The sequence below is a fragment of the Meriones unguiculatus genome, chromosome 14 (assembly GCF_030254825.1).
Source record: "Meriones unguiculatus strain TT.TT164.6M chromosome 14, Bangor_MerUng_6.1, whole genome shotgun sequence".
Classification (NCBI taxonomy): domain Eukaryota; kingdom Metazoa; phylum Chordata; class Mammalia; order Rodentia; family Muridae; genus Meriones; species Meriones unguiculatus.
In genome coordinates, this window is record NC_083361.1 from 3532849 (window position 1) to 3551973 (window position 19125).

Here is a 19125-nt window from a genome sequence, read left to right on the forward strand (position 1 = left end):
AGTTTCGTCCGGTCACATGGCGCATGCTCCGTTGGTGGCTGCTACGCATGTGCGCGGCTCAGCGCCCGAAGGCGCAAGCGCACAGCGCTCCCCCAGTCACGTGAGCGGTGTGGGGGCGGAGCCGGGGCAGGGGGGCCGGTTTGTTGTGGTCGCCATTTTGCTGGTTGCATTACTGGGTAATCAGGGCCCTGGCTCGCCGCGTCCGCCGGACACCCGCAGCCAGTGGGCAGGTCTGAGCTCGGGCTCCCCGAGCAGTTTGAGGCCCCTTACCCACGCCCTCAGGTAACGGGGCTGCGGCGGGCGGGCGGCACGCTTGGGTGGGGGCCGGCCGGGATCCGCCCTGCCCGTCCCCGGGAGAAGGAGCAAGAGGGAGGAGGGGGCTCGGGCCGGCGCGGCGGGCCCCGGCGCCGCACGGCCGGATTCCTGGAAGGGGCCGAGCCCGAGGGAGCCGTCTAGAGAGGGAGTCTGGGAGGGGGCGGCCGGCCCCACTCCCGCCCTTTGTTTGGGCTCGGCTGCGCTGGCCGCTTCGTTGTCGCCTAGCAACAGCTGCCCTGCGTGCTGATTGGTTAAGCTTTTAGCGGCAACGACCAATAGTGCGGTTGTTGCCATGGGAGGTGCGGCCTGCCGGGCTCAGTTGGGCCCCGCCCGCCGGGACTCCACCGGCCGGGGCGGGCCTGTGGGGTGGGGGGCGGGACGCCAGGGTCCCTGGGGGCGGGTGGCCGCGCGGGGTGGGGCTGGGCCGGAGGGCGAGGGCTAGCCCGCCCCTCCCCCGTCCACCTGCTGTCCCCTTCTCCACCACCCCACCCCACCCCCTCGTGCCCCGGTCTGACCCTCGTCCCCCCCCTCCCCGCCCCCCCTCCCCCCGCGGCGGTGGCGGCGGCTGCTGTTGTCACCCACCCGGCCGCCTGTCCCGCTTGCCCTCACCGCCGAGGGCTGGCCAGGCCAGCCGGGCCCGGGACAGGCGGCCGCCACCTCGTCACCGCCACCGCCGCCACCATCATCGCCATGCTGGCCGCTCGCCCACCGCACTGGGGGCCCCACCGCACTGCTCCAGCCCCCCGTGGGCCCAGCGCCAGCCCTGACCCGGGTAGGGTGGGAGCTGGAAGAGCCGGTCCTAGTGTGGGAGGGCTCGGGAAGAGGTTGTTTGTCGGTGAAGCCCCAATAAGGGGACCTGGAGTAGCAAGGCTCGGAGGGAATCTGACATAGGGAGGCTCCTAGGGAGAGGATTTTGTTCCGGAGAACACTTTCAGAGAGAGAAGTCTTGTGTGATATATAGGGATTTGGCTGTTGGGCCCTTCTAGGAATAGACTCGATTGTGGAATGATCCGGTTTAGAAATATTGCTAGAGGGATAGCAAGGGTCCCAGTGTAAGAGAGAGAAAGTGACTCTAAACTGTTGAGAAATGGCCCTGCCCGCTTGTTTCCTGAAGAGTCGAGGTCCGGGAGAAAGGGAGAAAGCCTAGAGGGGTAAATCTAGAGCGGGTAGAAGGCCGCTGCTGCAGGAGACCCTGTATGGGAGCGGCCTCGGAGCACAGAGTGGATGCCGGGGCAGGATGTGCCGTGGAGGCTGAGCCATCTGTAACACTCCCGTGTAAAGGAGTTGTCAGATAACCTTGGCTTCGCTGGGAGGTCCACAGGGCTGCTTATGCTCCTTAGAGTAGAAAGAAGTGGTGCATAGAGCGGACTTGAAATTGGGCCCTGGGTGTTGAGGGACGAGCATGTGAGGGCGGGGCCTCTGAGCGACTCCGGGCAGCCACCAGCAGAAATTCAAAGAAAGAATGAATTCTGCCTCCCAGGCTCTACACGGTTTCTGCCTTCTCGTTTGCTCTCCCAATTACTGGCCCCTTTCTACCCTTCCTTCCTGGCCTTGTACCCACCCTCCCACACACCCGTATGTCTCTAATGACTCTTTTTGCATTTTCTCCATGTTTTGCCTCATTCATTTTTTTGTCCCATCATTTGTTGAGGGACATGGCTAAGTCAACCTGTTTGTCGCTCTCTTCTGTCTCCGAATTGCTGCCTGGTGCTGGTGCTCTGCCTACTCGTTTTGCCTCCCGCTTGCCCTGCCCCCTTCTTCATGTCCACCTCTTCTCTCCCTGGCCCTGACCTGCAAACCGCCTTGTTCCATGTTCCTCCCCACTTCCTACTTGCTCTCAGGTCTCAGCGGCGGTGGCAGCCGAGGTGCAGGATGCGAGAAGGCGCCCCCAGGCCGGGCTCCCGCTCCAGGCCTCACACCCCTGCGGCCCTCTGAGCCCACCATGGCCGTCCCACCAGGCCATGGTCCCTTCTCTGGCTTTCCAGGGCCCCAGGAACACACACAGGTAGGCATTCAGCTGGCTTCTCAGCTGCCTGAGGACAGAAGGGTCTCCAGACAACAGCATGATTGTTGGAGGACCTCTGGAGATTTTGGAGGCCTCACAATGCTGGAAGAATTTGAGGTAGTTGGAGTTTGGAGAGTCCGCCCTCATTACTGCTGAGGACTGAATTCTTGAGCTTCTCCACAACCCTCTCTCAGGGCAGTTTTGAGGGTTAAGCAAGTGTAGTGCAGGTCAGGCTTAGAACTGGCATTCAGCAGACCGAAACACAGGTCTGAGAGTTCATAACAAGGAAGAGGTCTGGGGTGAAAAAATGTGGAAGGATCAGAAGGAACTGAGCTGAGGTCAGTGGGAGACCCAGGGAGTCCAATGCCAACCAAGAGTTTTAGGAACTGGGCAGTAACACTCACTTGAGGGTGAGGACATGGAGATACAGGGATTTGGTGGCCTGGTTCCCAGAAACAGTGATCTCAGATGCAGACATTTGGGGGACAGAACCCATATATGGCTGAGCAGACCAGGGGCTGAGTAGTTCAGAGGTCAGTCACTCTTTGCACAATGAACAGATGCCTAGGGAAGTCCCCAGTGTGTGTCAGGCTCTACAGGGTGGGATCTGTCCTTGAGCAGAAGTACATGGATGTGGGCATGGGCAGTGTGTTGTCAGCTTTCTCCGTCTCCCTGGACGTCGAGGGTGAAGGCTTGTGCTCAGTGTCTTCCCCGCTCTACTGCAGGTACTGCCTGATGTGCGGCTACTGCCTCGGAGACTGCCCCTGGCCTTCCGGGACGCCACCTCAGCCCCACTGCGCAAGCTCTCGGTGGACCTCATCAAGACCTACAAGCACATCAATGAGGTGGGTGGGGAATGGGATTCCTTGGCTGGGTGTGGAAGAGGGTCCTGGCTTCTTGCCCGGGTCGCTCAAGGGTCTGCCTTCCTGGGTGCCTGAGCAGGTATACTATGCGAAGAAGAAGCGGCGGGCCCAACAGGCGCCACCCCAGGACCCGAGCACCAAAAAGGAGAAGAAGGTCCTGAACCACGGCTATGACGACGACAACCACGACTACATTGTGCGCAGTGGCGAGCGCTGGCTGGAGCGCTACGAGATCGACTCTCTCATTGGCAAAGGCTCCTTTGGCCAGGTACTCCCCACGCACCCCGTGTGTGGGCCACCAACCTTACTGGTGGCTCACTTACCTGCAGTGGCTCACTGCTGCTAGCAGCCACTTAGTTTCCTCCATCTTTGTTCTGTAAAAGTATAAACAACAAGGCTCCTGTAAGAGAAGCGTGTCATTTTGTATCCAGTGCAAGGGGTGGGAGCACGGCTGAGAGCTGTAGCGTTAGAAAGTGTGGCTGGCGGGCCTCCCCTCCCCAGGTAACTCTCCTTGTCTCAGCAGGTGGTAAAAGCGTATGATCACCAGACCCAGGAGCTGGTGGCCATCAAAATCATCAAGAACAAGAAGGCCTTCCTGAACCAGGCGCAGATCGAGCTGCGGCTGCTGGAGCTCATGAACCAGCACGACACGGAGATGAAGTACTACATAGGTGAGGGCGGCACCTGAGCAGACGCGCCTCAGTGAGGACCTGCGGCTTCCCTGCCCCGGGGATGCTCCTGCTGAGCTCAGGCCAGACTGTGCTGCGAGCACTTCAGCTGAATTAACTTCCCCCAACCTGCTGAGAGAGAGGGCAATTTTGTGCATGTCTTGGAGATAAGAAACCAAGGCTGTCATGTACATGAGGTGACCGTTCATACTCAACAGTTAATGTGAGAAGCAGTGGCCTCTGGAGCTCTGACTCTTGAGATGTGTCCCAGTCTTCAGTTCCTCCAGGAAGAGACTCTAAAGAGATTAGCCAGCGGCCTTTGCCACAAAGATAGATACAGCAAAGAGGAAAGCAGGTTCATTTGTTTGTGTAGGTTTGTTTTTGTTTTTTGCTGGTGGTGGTACTTTTGGAATTTTTTTTTGCCAAAGTTTTGTTTTGCTATCCTGGGGATCAAACCCAGAGCTTCATTTATACTAGGCAAGCACACACGCACGCGCACACACGCATGCCAGAACTACATCTCTAGACCTTTTTTTTTTTTTTTTTTTTTTTTTTTGAGATGGGGTTTCTCTCTGTAGCCTTGGCTGTCATAGACTTGCTTTGTGGACCGGGCTGGCCTTGAACTTCTGCCTCTGCCTGCTGAGTGCTGGGATTACAGGTGTGCGCCACTGCACCCAGCTCCATACCTCTTTATTACTTATTTTGAGATAGGGCCCCACTGACTGAGTTGTCCAGATGGGCCTTGAGCTTAAACTTTTGGAGCATCAGTGTGCAAAGACCTGGGCCAGCACGCCTATACCACCAGGCCTGGTTCCGTGTTATAAAATGAAATGAGGCATAGAACTGTTCTGAAGTTCTTTTAGGAGGTAACAGTACTTCCCCCCCCCCCCTGCAGTGCTGGGGATTGAACCCAGAGCCTTGTGCTCGCTAGGCAAACATGCTACCACCCTTTGGCCAGCCCCTACCTTACAGTAGTGTAACCGCTAAGTGACACCACCCTGTGGTTTTGTTTTTTGATTTTTTGCTTGTTTGCTTTTTGGGGGGTGGGTTTTTTTGATTCACTGTGTAAACCAAGCTGGCCTTGAGCTCACCATCCTCCGTTTTATCTTTCCAAGTGCTGGGGTTACAGTCAAGCTCACTGCTCCTCCTGGCAGGAACCTTCCATTTGGTAAAAATTGGAAGGTGTGAGAGCCTCAGGAGAATTAACATGCTTTGGCAGTCCAGTGAGTGGGTGCAGAAACACCTGAAGGCTCACTGCAGTTTCCCAGAGGTGGCGGCTGTGTGGCCCCGGCCACCTGCACTGTCAGCGTGTCTGACCTGTTGCCGGATGTCCCCACAGTGCACCTGAAGCGACACTTCATGTTCCGGAATCACCTGTGCCTGGTGTTTGAGCTGCTGTCCTACAACCTGTATGACCTCCTGCGCAACACACACTTCCGAGGGGTCTCGCTGAACCTGACGCGGAAGCTGGCGCAGCAGCTCTGCACAGCGTTGCTCTTTCTGGCCACACCTGAGCTCAGCATCATCCACTGTGACCTCAAGCCTGAGAACATCCTGCTCTGCAATCCTAAGCGCAGCGCCATCAAGATCGTGGACTTTGGCAGCTCCTGCCAGCTTGGCCAGCGGGTGCGGCTCTGACTCTGGGCAGGGCCAGTGGCCCGGGTGGGATGGCGTGGGACAGCTTCATTTTGGCCCTGGAAGCTGATGCCCTAGAAATGGTACTGGTCTTAGGGAGGCCCACCTGGAGGGAGGGCATCAGAGGTTAAGGGGGCAGAGAAGACCCAAGCAAAGAGGAGAAGAGGTGAAGCTGAGGGCTAGGCAGCTCCTCAGAGGAATGCAGTTGTGATCTGAGCCTGAGCAGCGCTTTGCTGACTGCTCTCATGTCACGGGTAGGGGACCGTGAAGCCTTGCAGCCTGCTGTGAACAGGCCAAGTCCCAAGGCTTTGCTACTGTTCTACAGTGTGGGATGGCCAGCCCTCTTAGACCTGGGGACGGAGACAGGGTTAAAGCAGGCCATCGAGGACCAGAGGCTGATGAGCAAGACAGTGACCGTGGCTTGTGCAACATTGCTGAGGACCTCAAGAGCTAGAGGGGTTCTGTCCTGTTTTCAAGCAGGGGCTTGTCTTCAGTTAATGTAGTGGACCCAGCAGGGGCGCAGGTGCCCTGACCACTGTCCCTCCCCCAGATCTACCAGTACATCCAGAGCCGCTTCTACCGCTCCCCCGAGGTGCTCCTGGGCACCCCCTACGACCTGGCCATCGACATGTGGTCCCTGGGCTGCATCCTTGTGGAGATGCACACAGGAGAGCCCCTCTTCAGTGGCTCCAATGAGGTGTGCCCTGGAAGGGGTGTGCTGGAGGTGGAGGGGTGGAGCCTGGCGGCCTGGCGCCCCTGACCGCCGCGTGCCCACAGGTGGACCAGATGAGCCGCATTGTGGAGGTGTTGGGCATCCCGCCCGCGCCCATGCTGGAGCAAGCACCCAAGGCTCGAAAGTACTTTGAGCGGCTGCCTGGGGGTGGCTGGACCCTACGAAGGACAAAGGAACTCAGGAAGGTGCGGCCCCTGCCCTGTGCCACTTAACCCTCCTTGGGTGGCCCCTCACTCACACTTGGGGCTCCCCTCTCCCTGCGTCTTTCCCTGTCTTCCTCTCACCCTTGTCTGTCCTTTCCTTCCTCTCCCGCCCACCCCATCACCCCCCCACACCCCACAGCTCCTGTTAGCTTCTCTTTTCCTCTTTTTCTCTTGTGCCTCTGTTTCCCCGTGTGTGTCTCCCTGCCCCTCCTGCCCACTGACGGCCACTCTCTTGCCCCCCCTCCCACCCCCTCCCTGCCAGGATTACCAGGGCCCCGGGACACGGCGGCTGCAGGAGGTGCTGGGCGTGCAGACGGGCGGGCCCGGGGGCCGGCGGGCGGGGGAGCCGGGCCACAGCCCCGCCGACTACCTCCGCTTCCAGGACCTGGTGCTGCGCATGCTGGAGTATGAGCCCGCCGCCCGCATCAGCCCGCTGGGCGCTCTGCAGCATGGCTTCTTCCGCCGCACGGCCGACGAGGCCACCAACACAGGCCCGGCAGGGAGCAGTGCCTCCACCTCGCCGGCGCCCCTCGACACCTGCCCCTCCTCTAGCACCGCCAGCTCCATCTCCAGCTCTGGTGGGTGCCCAGTGTCAGATGTGTGCTGCAGGGCCCACCCCGGGTGGCCTCACCACTGGGCCTCTGTCACAGAGCCCAGGAGCTACTGGATCCTGAGCTCCGCAGTGGGGTGGGACAGTCCCACGTGACCAACAGGACCTCTGACTGGATCTGAGCCTGAGACTCCACCCCCTAAAACTGACGCTAGCCTCCCACACAACTCTGACCCTAGCTTTCCAAGTTGGGGTGTTCGAGCCTTCACACGGGCTCTGGTCTCAAAGTCTGAGCTTAGGGGCTAGGTGGTGAGTAGACTCGCCCCTTGCCGTCGTCTTACCGCCTCTGCCCTCTTCTCTCCTGACCTGGTGCTTCTAGGAGGCTCCAGTGGCTCCTCCAGTGACAACAGGGCCTACCGCTACAGCAACCGATATTGTGGGGGCCCCGGGCCCCCTATCGCCGACTGTGAGATGAACAGCCCCCAGGTACTGTGAAACCTTGGAGGTGGGTGGCAGGTGCCTGGGGTTTCAGGGTCTCAGCACCCTGACTCCTTTTGCTCTTTTAGGTCCTACCCTCCCAGCCGCTGCGCCCCTGGGCGGGGGGTGATGTGCCCCACAAGACACATCAAGCCCCTGCCTCTGCCTCGACATTGCCGGGGACTGGGTCCCAATTACCCCCCCAACCCCGATGCCTTGGACGACCCCCATCACCAACGTCACCACCCCCCCCAGAGCTGATGGATGTGAGCCTGGTGGGCAGCCCTCCAGACTGCTCCCCACCTCATCCAGCACCTGCCCCCCAGCACCCAGCTGCCTCAGCCCTCCGGACTCGGATGACGGGAGGCCGACCACCTCTCCCACCCCCTGACGACCCTGCTACTTTGGGGCCTCGCCTGGGCCTCCATGGTGTACCCCAGAGCACAGCAGCCAGCTCATGACCCTGCCCCCTCCCTGGGGCCCCTCCTGAAGCCATACCCCACCCCCATCCGGGGGCCCTGGGCTCCCATCCTCATCTCTCCCCTTGACTGGACTTGCTGCTACCCAGCTGGGGTGGGTGAGGCCTGCACTGACTGGGGCCCAGGGCAGGGGGTCAAGGGAGAGGGGTTTGGCCGCACCCTTCCCACTAAGCCTGGACCCTTGGCTCCCCCCACCCCCTTGTTTTCTATTTATTGTACCAAAGACAGTGGTGGTCCGCTAGAGGGGAGATTCCCCCTTACCCCAGGGCCCTCGGAGGGGGTGGGGGCAGGTAGGGGGAGATGGCCTTGCTCCTCCTCGCTGTACCCCCAGTAAAAAGCTTTCTCACATGCCTGCCTGAGCGTTTGCAGGGCCTTGGCCCCCTCCCCTGACCTCAGAGGCATGGTGGAGAAGGTGGTGTGGGAGGGGTGCTTCGTGGTGTGGGTATATCCTTCCTGGGGACATCACAGTGCTTGGTGCAGGCGAGGGGCAGCCCGAGGCTAGTGGGCTGGAGCACCTAGACGCATCTTGGAAACAACAGTCCCGGCCCACACCTGCCTTTTCCAGAGTAAAGGCCCCCTTCTGGCCTATTGCTAGGAACTGGCATGTTCTGCCCTTATCCGTCAGGGCTTCCGTAGAGTCCACCCAGAATTGGCTTCTTGTGTCAGGCAACCCTCCGGTAGGCTCTGGGTGTGCTCGGCAGGCCTGCCTTTATACCATCCGGGAGCAGACAGGCAGTGGGCAGGTTTTACCCCACCTGTGTCCAACCCGCTCTGGAGTCATTGCAGAGTATGAGATTCCCGGGCAAAAAGACGCTCCCTGCCTTCCAGGTAAGTGATTTTTTTGTTTCCATGGCAATTTGGAACCAGCTGTCTCCCAACCAGCCTTGTAAAAACCACCTGGTTTTAACTGTTAGGATCGCACAACGGGCGGGCGCAGTGATTCCTGGGAAATGGAGCTCTACAAGGCCAGCTCTTTGCTCCCTTTTCTTGGGAAACGACAAAGCCCAGAAGTCTTTGCGCACGTGGCTGGGGACAGGCGTTGCATGAGGAGTCTGATAGTAAGGCCCGGATGTTGGAGGGTCCGTAGAGCGGCTGGTGATTGGATGGTGCGCAGGAGCAGGTTGGGTAGAGAGAGCGTTAGGCAGCCGGCCTTGCGGGGTGGGGGTGGGGGTGGGGTCTTTGGGCCGGGCAGGGGAGGGCACGTGCAGAGGCCGAGGCGAGCAAGTCATGGAGTGTTGATGGCAGTGATCACTTGGAGAATACCGTTGAAGGTCTGTCGGGGATCTTTACCTAGAGAGCTGGACTTTTCCAAGGGCCCGAAGCCCCACGAGAAGGTGCGGAGCCCCGTTTTGCGGCAATACGGAAGTACGTTGCCGGAAAAAGACAGGTCTGGCCGCTGGCAGCAGGCGCTTAGGCGAGCATCGCCTAGGGTGTGACGGGACAGGGGTGGTGCCGAGAAGGCCAGGAAAGGACAGGTGAGCTTTCCAGACGACTGAGTGGAAGGATGCCATGGAGAGGGCCAGGGAAGGGCGGTCTCCGGCACGTAGAGTGCCCCCATTGATAGTTTGGGTTTGGTTTTGTTTTTTATTGTGTTTTTGTGGTGCTGGGGGTGGAACCCAAGAAATCTACACAAATTCTACACACCCAGCCTCCCAGTAAAAAGATTCTGAAAGACGAGTTCTTGAGGACAGGAACTGCAGTGGCCTCTCCGAGTCTGGGGATACTGAGGGCAATTGGAAGTTGTTAACTTGCCTAACGTCACACATCTAGGAAGTAGGCTCAGGTTGGCGTGTGTGTGTGTGTGTGTGTGTGTGTGTGTGTGTGTGCGCGCGCGCGCGTGCACACGTGCGCGCCAGTCATTGATTTCACAAGGTTGTTTTGAGCCTGGAGGCATCTGCAGGGCAAGCGGAAGGCCCTGTGAGGACATTGGAGTGGGTGTGGGTATCATTTGTATTTGTGGTCGAGAACCAGTGCCCCAGGCTCCAGGCTGACCTCATACCTCCTTGGTTATTATCTCCGGGTACTCTCGTAAGTTCAGGCAGGTGGAAGTCTGTGACGTCCTCCTCAATGGTCTTCCCGCCCTTGCCATTCTCCCATGTAACCAAAGAGGCTCCAGCACCTCTATTTTCCCTCCCTGCTGAGAATCCCTCTGGACTCCCATCTCCTCAGGGTAGAAGCCCACACCCTTTCTGTGACCTGCAGGGTTCACCATCTGCCCTTCTCACCTGTCTGAGCTGGCTGGATCGCTCTCTGCTCCGGCCACACTGGCCTCAGGGCCTTTGTACTTAGTATTCTCTTCTCCTGGTCATTTGTCTAGACAGCCCAGACTCCCTGCCTGACCACTCTTCGGAATTATACTGCTGTCATCCCTGTCCATTCCTCCTTTAACCCTTTCCTTGTGTCAGTCACATCGCTGCTGGCACAGGCTAAAATTTGTCTTTCAACCCCCCCCCCTTTCTGGGAACCTTGAACTTCTTAGAAACAAGTCTTTGTTTCCCACCTGGAAGGAGGTGTGGCAGCCGTCAGGCTCACTGTGAAATGAGCACAGAGCCGATCGCAGCCTCCTGGGCATTCCACTCATCCCCTCTGTACAGCTGAACACCTCTGAGAGCACAGGACAGGCAACAGGAGGCGTTTTGCTTCCGTGGTGTGGGATGCAGGAACACAGCAGAGAAGCTAGGCTAGCTTCTCGGTCTTGAAAGAACTGGCTGTCAAGGTAGGATTAGTCAGGGAGCACAGCAGAGCTCCCTGGGAAGTGGCCAGGAGCACGAGCACTGAAGGGACACCTGAGAGCAATGTTTAATGTGGCTCCTAGGATGAGGTTCCAGACCATAGGGTTGGCATTGGCTCTGGTCAGAGAGAAGTGTGATGACCGGCACCCAGAGGCTGAAGTGGAATAAGGGACCACACTTTGCCCATCCTGAGAGGACTGTGAGTCATTGTCCATGCTTCCATACTCCCACCCACACCCCGGCTATGTACGGAGATTTGCAGAAGTTTAATCAGTGGGGCAGAGTGTAAGGTTAGCTGTGTTGGTGCTTGTTTTGGTGTATGAGGATTTTACCTGCGAGTGTGTCTGCAGATTCGTGCCTGGATACCCTTAGAAGTCAGAAGAGAACATTGGATCCCCTGGAACTGGGGTTGGCTAGTTGTGAACCATTGTGTGGGTGCTGGGAACTGAACCCAGGTCCTATGGAAGAGCAGCAAGTGCTCTTAACTGCTGAGCCATCTTTCCAGCCCCAGTTGTATATTTTAAAGTTTCCACTGATGGGTTTTTACAATGGTTGCACTTAAAAATAGTCCCCATTCTCTCCTGTTTCTACTCAAGAAAGGGAAGCCCCTGACCTTGAGTAATGGTTGGGCCAGTAATTTGAGCCAAATGGCCTTAACATGCCTGATAGCCTCTTTGATCACCCCTGGTGCCCTGATTTTTTGTTTGTTTTGTTTTGTTTTTTGTTTATCGAGACAGGGTCTCTCTGCACAGCTCTCGCTGTCCTGGAACTCACTCTGTAGACAAGGCTGGCCTCCGATTCACAGAGATCTGCCTGCTTCTGCCTTCCAGAGTGCTGGGATTAAAGGCATGCACTGCCACACCCAGCTTCTTTATTTTGGGGGGTGTTGGGGTGTTTTTTTTTTTTTTTTTTTATTAAGTTTGGTTTGGTTTAGTTTTAGTATTTCAAGACAGGGATTCTCTGTGTAGCCCTAGCTGTTTTTGAACTCAGTCTGTAGACCAGGCTGGCCTCGAACTGAGAGAACTTGGGAGGCCTGCCTCTGTCTCACAAGTGCTAGGATTAAAGGCACACACCACCACAACCACAACCAGCTCCCTGATTTCTTCATAGAGGTCCAGCATCTGTCCCTCAGCTGTGCCAGATAGCTGCCTAGCATGGTGGATCTTCTCTCCCAGCTGACACTGCCCTGGAACAGCACCCTCCTCAGGCCACTCCCCCTGTCCACATTCCAGAATTAGGAAATAAACGATTGTGATTTTATGACGCTGTTTTAGGATGCCATGCTACTCAACAATAGCCAATTGAAGTAAGGAGGTATTTTTAAAATCATACACAGTAAGATTGTGTAATTATGTGATAGCTAATTGAATCCTCAGAGCTAAATAGTCCTGTTGTTATACCCATCCTACAGATGAAGAACTGAGGCACAGAGATGTCTCTAAAACTTTGCAAAGTATCTTACCTTTAGTAAGTCCTCAGTTATCACTATCGACATTGTGTTTGGCAGCATTAAGGTAGATGTTGAGGGGGTCGTGGACAGGTGAGCAGAAGCATCACCAACTCACTTCTAGGAGTGTAGTTGTAGGCTGTTTCCTTGGCAATATGGGGAGAGCAGCCAGGCCTTGGTATTGTTGGAGTGCGTGGCGTCAGCTTGCTTCTGACTTGCTCAGAGGGAATCCAGCAAGTTGTTTTAGAGCCAAGTCAAATTGAGCCTCTTATTACCGGGAAGCCATGATGTCCGAGTGAGCCCTGAGTCCTGTCATTGCTTGTTGGTTTACCCGATCACAGACGTTTGCCCCTTTGTGAGCCCTGTTGGGAGTGCCAGGGCTACAGCAGCAAAACAAGTGCCCCGTCATTCCAAAGCCGCCTCCCAGGTCAGGGCGCATGGTGGTAAAATGCTGGAGATGAGAGCTGTGCACACGGAGAGCTGGAAGGACAGGAGACGGAGACAGGAGAGTCTTAAAGGAAGGACATCCCTGCCAGGAAAGTAGAGCCAGCTCAGAGGCCCCACTGTATGCTGGAGAGGATGGAAACTGGACAGGCGTGTAGGGGAAAAGGTCAAGGAACACGGGCAGCCGTGGCGGGGACTTGACTTTGATGCCAAGTGCCATGGAAAGCATCAGCCCCTTGGAGCTCTAAGGGTGTTCAAGGCCACCTGACAGCCCGTGGGAAGAGGTGTGGAAACATTCCAGTGGTTCAGTCCAGCTGGCGTTGATGCATTGGCTTGGCCATAGTGGTAGCAGGTGAGCTGGTCAGTCCGGTGGAGGGCAAGTTTGCCGCAGGGTGAGAGGGGCCTAGAGCAGCCTGAGTGTAGGAAGGAGGAGGGCACCGGCTATGTGGAAGAGCACATTTGAGAATGGGCACCATATTGCTAGTGTGAAAGCCCTGTAAGGTCACAGGGGGAACACGGAAGTGGGTATAAGAATAAGAGCACAGAGCCCAAGAAGGGTTGGCCAAGTCATCTCTGTGTGAGGTGACAGACATGGACGGGCACAGTGTGCTGAGCGGTTACTGGGTCTGAGGAGTGTTGAGCTCAAGTCCCCCTGCCTCATGGGTTGCTCATGAGAAGGGAAGGCCCTTCCGGGAGTAGGGCTGAGTCCGGAGCTGGGACAGCTCCTAGGCTCTCCTGCTGCCAGGCTGAGGCAGGCTTCTGCCTCTGAGCCGCTGCTGCTTCCTCTTTCTCTGAGGGTGGCCGACTACTTTTGAGGAAACCCTTGTCTCAACTCTGTATGCCCTTCCAGCCTAGTTCCCCACAGCTCCTCCATTCTTGGTCCCGATTTGACCAGCAGGAGTTGAATTCCAAGGGTCAGGAGGGCCGTGCTGGACCTGCTATGTGGCTGAAGGGCTGAGGTGATGTGTGTCTACTGCAAAAGGCGCTCTGCTAGGCAGGCACACCAAGTCTCACAGAATGTGCTGACAGCTGCTGTGACGGCTGGAGGATCTAAACTCTGGTTGGTTGGTCAGGGGCTGAACCGTTTATGTATGTGGCTCTGAGAAGTGGGCAGGAAACAGTAGCCTGGCGGGCGTCCCTGTGGAAACTGGAGTCCAGGGGTCTCTGAGCTGAGAAGGGCTCAAGGTTAGGTCAGGCGCAGTCCAGTCCCAGTTTCTTTCCATGTGTTCCTACGAGCCAGACAAAGTGACGGCAGAGCCAGCCTCTGCCTGCACAGAGCTCACGAGCCAGTGCCAAGGCAGACAGTAGTCAAGGCTGAAATAGGAAAGCAACCTTGGGCAAGTCATGGTGGCAAGATGAAGAGGAGCAAAGGGCTGTGGGAACCCAGGGTCCACATCTGGCCAGTGTGAGGTGTCAAGGAAAGCAGATGGAGGTGAGGCCTGCGGGAGTCAGAAGGGATAGCTGGAGACCATAGGAGCCAAGTCCGTAGGGAGGAAATTTTCCTGTTCAATAATTCTAGCTTTGTAGAAAAGTGCCAGGGATCATGCAGAGGCTGTCCCCAGATGTACCAGGCTTTCCCAGGGTGTAACACACAGTGGTTGGCAAGCTCAGGAGAAGGCTGCGGGGCTGTGTGCTCCTGAGTTACACCCCTGTCGGCAGTCCTCGCCAGTGGCTCTGGCTGGCAGCAGCCACTGTGGATTCTTATAAGAATTCTCGTATTTCTCTAACAGTTGAACGTCAGCATGAGCTGGAGGGATGTTACTGTCCGGTAGAGCCAGTGCTGTGGTTCAGGTTGTTTTGTTCAGCTGCTGTCGTCTCCCAGCAGGCTCCTGCATCCGCTCTGCTCTCCCTCCTTGAGTTCCCTCCCTCTGCCCCTGCACCATGAGGGGCTCGTGAGCTGTCCTCCAGGCGTGAGGTATGCCCTGCCTTGTGTCCTAGCTGATGGCTAGCTATGACATCACATCTTTGTAAGCGCACACACACATGCACATCTCTGCATTCCTCTGTGTGTGTGGCTCAGGTCAGCACTCAGTATTCACACAGATTCCTGTTTCCTTTGTACCTTCTTTATGGCAAGCAGGCTGCCCCTGTGTGCGCCTTGTTCTCGTCTCACTGGTCATCTCGGCAGAAGCCAGCAGAGGCCCAGGCCTGCCCTTCTCCCTGCAGCTACACTCTGCCACTTTGCTGGCCCCAGAGACAGCATCTAGCAAGTCCCGTGTGGGCCCTCCTCACTCCCAGGCCACTTCACAATCACAGTCTTGTTTCCTGCCTGCCAGTGTTTCTTCTCCGGGTCCTGAGGCCTGCTAAGCTGCCCCTGGCCCTAGTGATCTTTGGGCCCTAAGTTCTATGAGCTGTCTCACCCTGCCCTCTCTCCGAGTGGCCCTTGCATGGTCATCAGAGAGAGTCGTTCTGGTTTCTCTCTTCTTCCCTGCCCCAGTGTGACCATCAGCCCACACAGCTGTCCCTGGGGTGCATCTCCTGTCGCTCAGCCTCCTCCACTGCCCTCCTCTCCCACTCCCAGCACCCTTCTCAGCCCATTTAAACTCAGTGTGGGAAAAGCTAACTACAGAAGTGGCCAGTGTCTGGCCACGCGGAAAAGAGCGTCTGGGGAGAGCTTCGCTCCTGCGAAGGCTCTGCAGAGTGGGGGGGAGGGACTGTGCTGCTCTGGCCGCCATATGGTCCAAGGGCCCCATCTACACTGCAGCTCCTGTCACCAACACATTCCAGCTGCCCACCAGGCGCCTGCTTGAGATGTCACCATAAGCCTGACTCAGGTCAGGCCTCTGCCATGTGTCGCAGCATCCGGAGTAGATGACAGGCTCTTGAGGAGAGTGCCACTGTGGAGTCTGGCTGTGAGGACAGTGGGGCAGGGTCCAGGAGCTGTCAGTGTGGCCACCTGATCCATCTTAGAGTGACCGGTGTGGAGAATGCATGTCGTACAGTAGCTAGCGGCCAGGTGTGGTAACGTAGGCCTGTGCCGCCGCTTGAGTCGCAGAGGCAGGATGATCCTAAATTTGAGGCCAGACTGGTCTCAGAAGCCCAAATTGTAGCAATAACTGCCAACCATGCGTGGTGGTGTCTCCACGCCAGGCGCAGCTCCTGAGCCCTTTGTAGACTTTGTCAGTTGCCACTTAGCTCTCCAGAAGACATGCTGGGAACAGGCCCCGACAGGCCCCGACAGACCCTCGGCCACTCCACAGCCCAGTCACACCCAGACACACAGTCACCTTGCAGCAGCCCCAAAAGGAAGTCACCTTTACTTTCCCAGGTTCTCACTGAGGCGTTTGGAGTTGAAACTCAGTGTTTTGTTTTGCTTAAGGCAGGAGTCTCGGTGCTGGAGAGTGAGCTCAGCAGTAAGGAGCGCTTGCTCTTCCTAGGATCCCGCTTCTGTTCTGAGCACCTACAAGGCAGCCAGCAGCCCATCCATAACTGCCATTCCAGAGACTCTAGTGCCCTCTGCTGGCCTCCACAGGCACCAGACACACATGGGCACGCACATACATACATACATACATATGCAGGCAAAACATTCATACACAGAAAATAAATATTTTTTTAAAAGCTGGGTATGGTGGGTCAGCCTTTAATCCTAATGCTTGGGAGGTAGAGGCAGGCAGGGCTCTGAATTCAAGTCCAGCCTGGTCTGCATAGAGAGTTCCAGACCAACTGGGGAGCTACCCAGTGAGACCTGTCTCAAAAGAGAAGACAAGGCCTCCCGTAGCCCAGGCTTGCCTCAAACTCACCATGTGGTTTGATCTTGACTCCTGATTCTCCTGCTGCTACCTCCCAGCATGCTGGGCTTCTAGGCCTGTGCCACTGGCTGTTAGCTTGTAGGCGCCCTGGGCCCCTCGCGTGTGCCTTTAGCCCCATTCTTCACGGACTCCTCTGAGAGGAGGGTCAGAGCTCTGGTTTTGTGACTTCTCCCTTCAGGAAGAGCTTTGGTGCCTTCCTTCACAGTGGCTAAGACTTCCCAGTGTCCTCAGCTGTCTGAAGAAAAAAGAATTCTTCATTTCAGGGAAAATTTCAAACACAGAAGCAGAAAGCCCTAACATAGTCCTGTGTTCCAAAGGCCCCACTTCATCTCTGCCGCCGGCTTCATCCCCTGCTCAGCTGTCATAGCAAACTCAGTATCTTTAATAGCAGGAACTTTTTTTTTTTCTTTTTCTTTTTGAGGCAGTGTAGCCTAGGCCTAGCTGGTCTGAAACTTACTCTGTAGATGAGGCCAGTCCTGAACTGCCTCCCAAGCACTAGGATTAAAGTCGTGTACTGCCATGCCTGGCTAACGGAAAAGCTTTTTAAAGAGCGGCTCACCACAGTTCTTTGACCCAAGTTGGTCATCTTCTGGCCAGCGGAGCACCTTCTTAGTCCTCTGTTCCCTTTCTCCTACTTTCCAGCCGTCACCCTGGAGAGCTCCCTGTAACCTTATGCTCAGGGCCTGGCTGCTCGCCTCTCTCCAGCTGAAAGTGACCCTTCCGAACGGCAGGCCGGCTGCTTGGCAGTCCTGCCCCCCTGCAGCAGGACATTTAATCTGCTTGTGGCTGCTGCCGCGGTTGTGGCGCTTCCCTTATTTGGCTTAGTTTCTGGATCCCTGTCCACTCTGGCCAGGTCAGGCCTCCTGGGATACTCCTCGCTCACTGTAACTTTGTAAGAAGCACATGGCATCCACACTAGTCAAAAGGAGTATTTATGATGGTTGTTGCCTGCCTGGGAACCTCAAGAGGGCATAAGTCAAGCCTGTCTACCCTGCTGTGTCCCCAGCACCACCCAGACCGTCCACCATGGGGCCTGGCACTCAGTGCTCAGGGGCTGTACGCAGAATGAGTGCTGTTAGGATGATGCGTGGGTGGATGGATGGGTGGGTGGATGGATGGATGGGTGGGTGGATGGATGGATGGATGGATGGATGGATAGCTGGATGGATGGTTGCCAGGCTCAATAGTTAGGCACTTACCATGAGAGCAATAGGCGGCCACAGGAGTGTTTTCAGCAGAACTGGCCCAATTCCTCAGTCTTGAATGTGCATTTGACTTCTCTGGGATCTGGGAAGGGCCCAAGATACCACACTTCTAAGGGGCCCAAGGTGCGACGGCCTGAGACAGCAAGGGTCTTGCTGTGCCGTGCAGTCAGGAGCCACCAGGTCCAGTGGCTTGGAGCACTTGAGAATGTGGCTCGTGTGAATTGAGATATATTTTAAGTGTACAATACCCACCCAATTTGAAAGATGTGGTACAAAAAAATAATTTTTATATTGCTCACATGTTGATATGGTAATATTTTGGATATCTTGGGTTAAATAAAATATATTATTAAAACTAACTTATATTTGTTTTTATTAAGTGGCTACTAGAAAATTTAAACTTAGGACCAGCAAAATGGCTTAGCAGGCGAAAACACTTGCTACCAATCCTGAGGATCTGAGTTCAAGTCCCAGAGCCCACATATTGGAAGGAAAGACCCAGCCCCCTCAAGTTGTCCTCTGGACTCCATACAGCCTCTGCGGCACATGACATACACATGCAAAAACGAATATGTTTTTAATGCAACAAATTTTAATAATAAAATCAGATCACACTGGCTGCTTGTGTTTTAGACGTCGTCCTGCTGGTCGCGCTGGCCCAGGTCCCTCTGCACCCATCAGCACAGCTTCCACGCCTTCCCACCTTTTTGGTGCCTTCTCTCTCTCTCTCTCTCTGCAGCTGGGTGTCTGAATTTGCTGTTAGTAGGTTTCTTCCTGGGTAGGTGTGGTACATGCCTGTCCTCCCGGCCCCCTGGGCGCTGAGAGCACAGTTTTGAGGCCAGCCTGGGCTACATGATACCCTGTCTCAAAAGGTCTCCAGAGATTCCTCCACAGCCCTCCCAAGGAAGCTCTCAGGAGCTCTGCTGGTTTCCGCAGCTCCGTGGGTTGCCCTGCTGCAGCCCTGGGACACCATGGCATCTGTGTGTGTGTCGTCGCGTGTGGGGCGTCCGTGCATTTTAGGTACATGTGTGTGCATGCCAGGTGGCTCCAAGGGTCTCTCGCTTGAACCCACAGCTCACTGATTGCGCCCCTCTGGGCAGCCAGCTTGCTGCAGGGGTCCCCATCCTGTCCCTGTCCTCTGGCCATTGGGATTACAAGCCACCCAATTTAAAGTCATCAGAAAATGCCCGTTGGTTAGGGCTGGTTACGTGACTTGGTGTTTAAGGACACTTGCTATGCTTGAAGAAGACAGATTTGGCTCCCGGTGCCCACATGGCTGTTAGCAACTGTCTGCGACTACAGTTCAGGGGATCTGGTGCCCTCTTCGGACCACAAGGAACGTGTGGTACACAAACATACATGCAGGCAAAACATGTTTCCTTTGATAATGTCACTCCACTGGTTAGCGTGTATTCGGTTAGGCTGTGTGCGCGCGCACAGGCGAGGCTAGAAGACAGTCCCTCGGCTGTTCCTCGGGAGCCGCCCACCTTGGTTTAAGGATTGATTTATGTGTCTGTGTGCGTGACTGTGACTGTGGAGGGCGGAAGGGTCCCCTGGGTCCCTGGAACTGGAGCGAGGCCCCAGCAGCCCCAGAAGAGTGTCTTAGCTTTGCGGCCC

The 19125-nt window shown here is 56.3% G+C and overlaps 1 protein-coding gene and 1 long non-coding RNA gene across 5 annotated transcripts; both read left to right on the plus strand.

Annotated features, from left to right (window-relative positions):
- The first annotated feature begins 117 nt into the window (after positions 1-117).
- Dyrk1b (dual specificity tyrosine phosphorylation regulated kinase 1B) lies at positions 118-8276 on the plus strand. Of its 4 annotated transcripts, XM_021660297.2 has the most exons (12): positions 909-1087; positions 2157-2320; positions 3046-3165; positions 3263-3451; positions 3707-3854; positions 5191-5477; positions 6037-6183; positions 6264-6404; positions 6685-6720; positions 6805-7000; positions 7352-7458; positions 7539-8276. In XM_021660297.2, exons 1-12 carry the CDS (start codon positions 1006-1008, stop codon positions 7908-7910), a joined length of 1989 nt encoding a protein of 662 aa, XP_021515972.1. In that variant the 5' UTR covers positions 909-1005; the 3' UTR covers positions 7911-8276. The 4 variants fall into 4 exon arrangements, with proteins under 4 accessions (XP_021515974.1, XP_021515971.1, XP_021515972.1 ...); XM_021660299.2 differs by lacking the exon at positions 909-1087 and adding an exon at positions 118-282 and having other exon boundaries at positions 6685-7000; XM_021660296.2 differs by having other exon boundaries at positions 870-1087; positions 6685-7000.
- An 844-nt stretch (positions 8277-9120) lies between these two features.
- LOC132647109 (uncharacterized) lies at positions 9121-18125 on the plus strand. The gene is made up of 2 exons (XR_009585384.1): positions 9121-9403; positions 17889-18125. It is a non-coding gene; the product is annotated as an uncharacterized LOC132647109 (long non-coding RNA).
- Positions 18126-19125: the final 1000 nt, after the last annotated feature.

What these genes read in the sequence shown, in the direction of transcription:
- Dyrk1b (XM_021660296.2), top strand. Translation starts at nt 1,006, where the DNA reads ATGCTGGCCGCTCGCCCACCGCACTGGGGGCCCCACCGCACTGCTCCA. An exon ending in TCTTCAGTGGCTCCAATGAG is followed by an intron (nt 6,184 to 6,263) that starts GTGTGCCCTGGA and finishes GCGTGCCCACAG; the next exon opens with GTGGACCAGATGAGCCGCAT. An exon ending in CAGCTCCATCTCCAGCTCTG is followed by an intron (nt 7,001 to 7,351) that starts GTGGGTGCCCAG and finishes TGGTGCTTCTAG; the next exon opens with GAGGCTCCAGTGGCTCCTCC.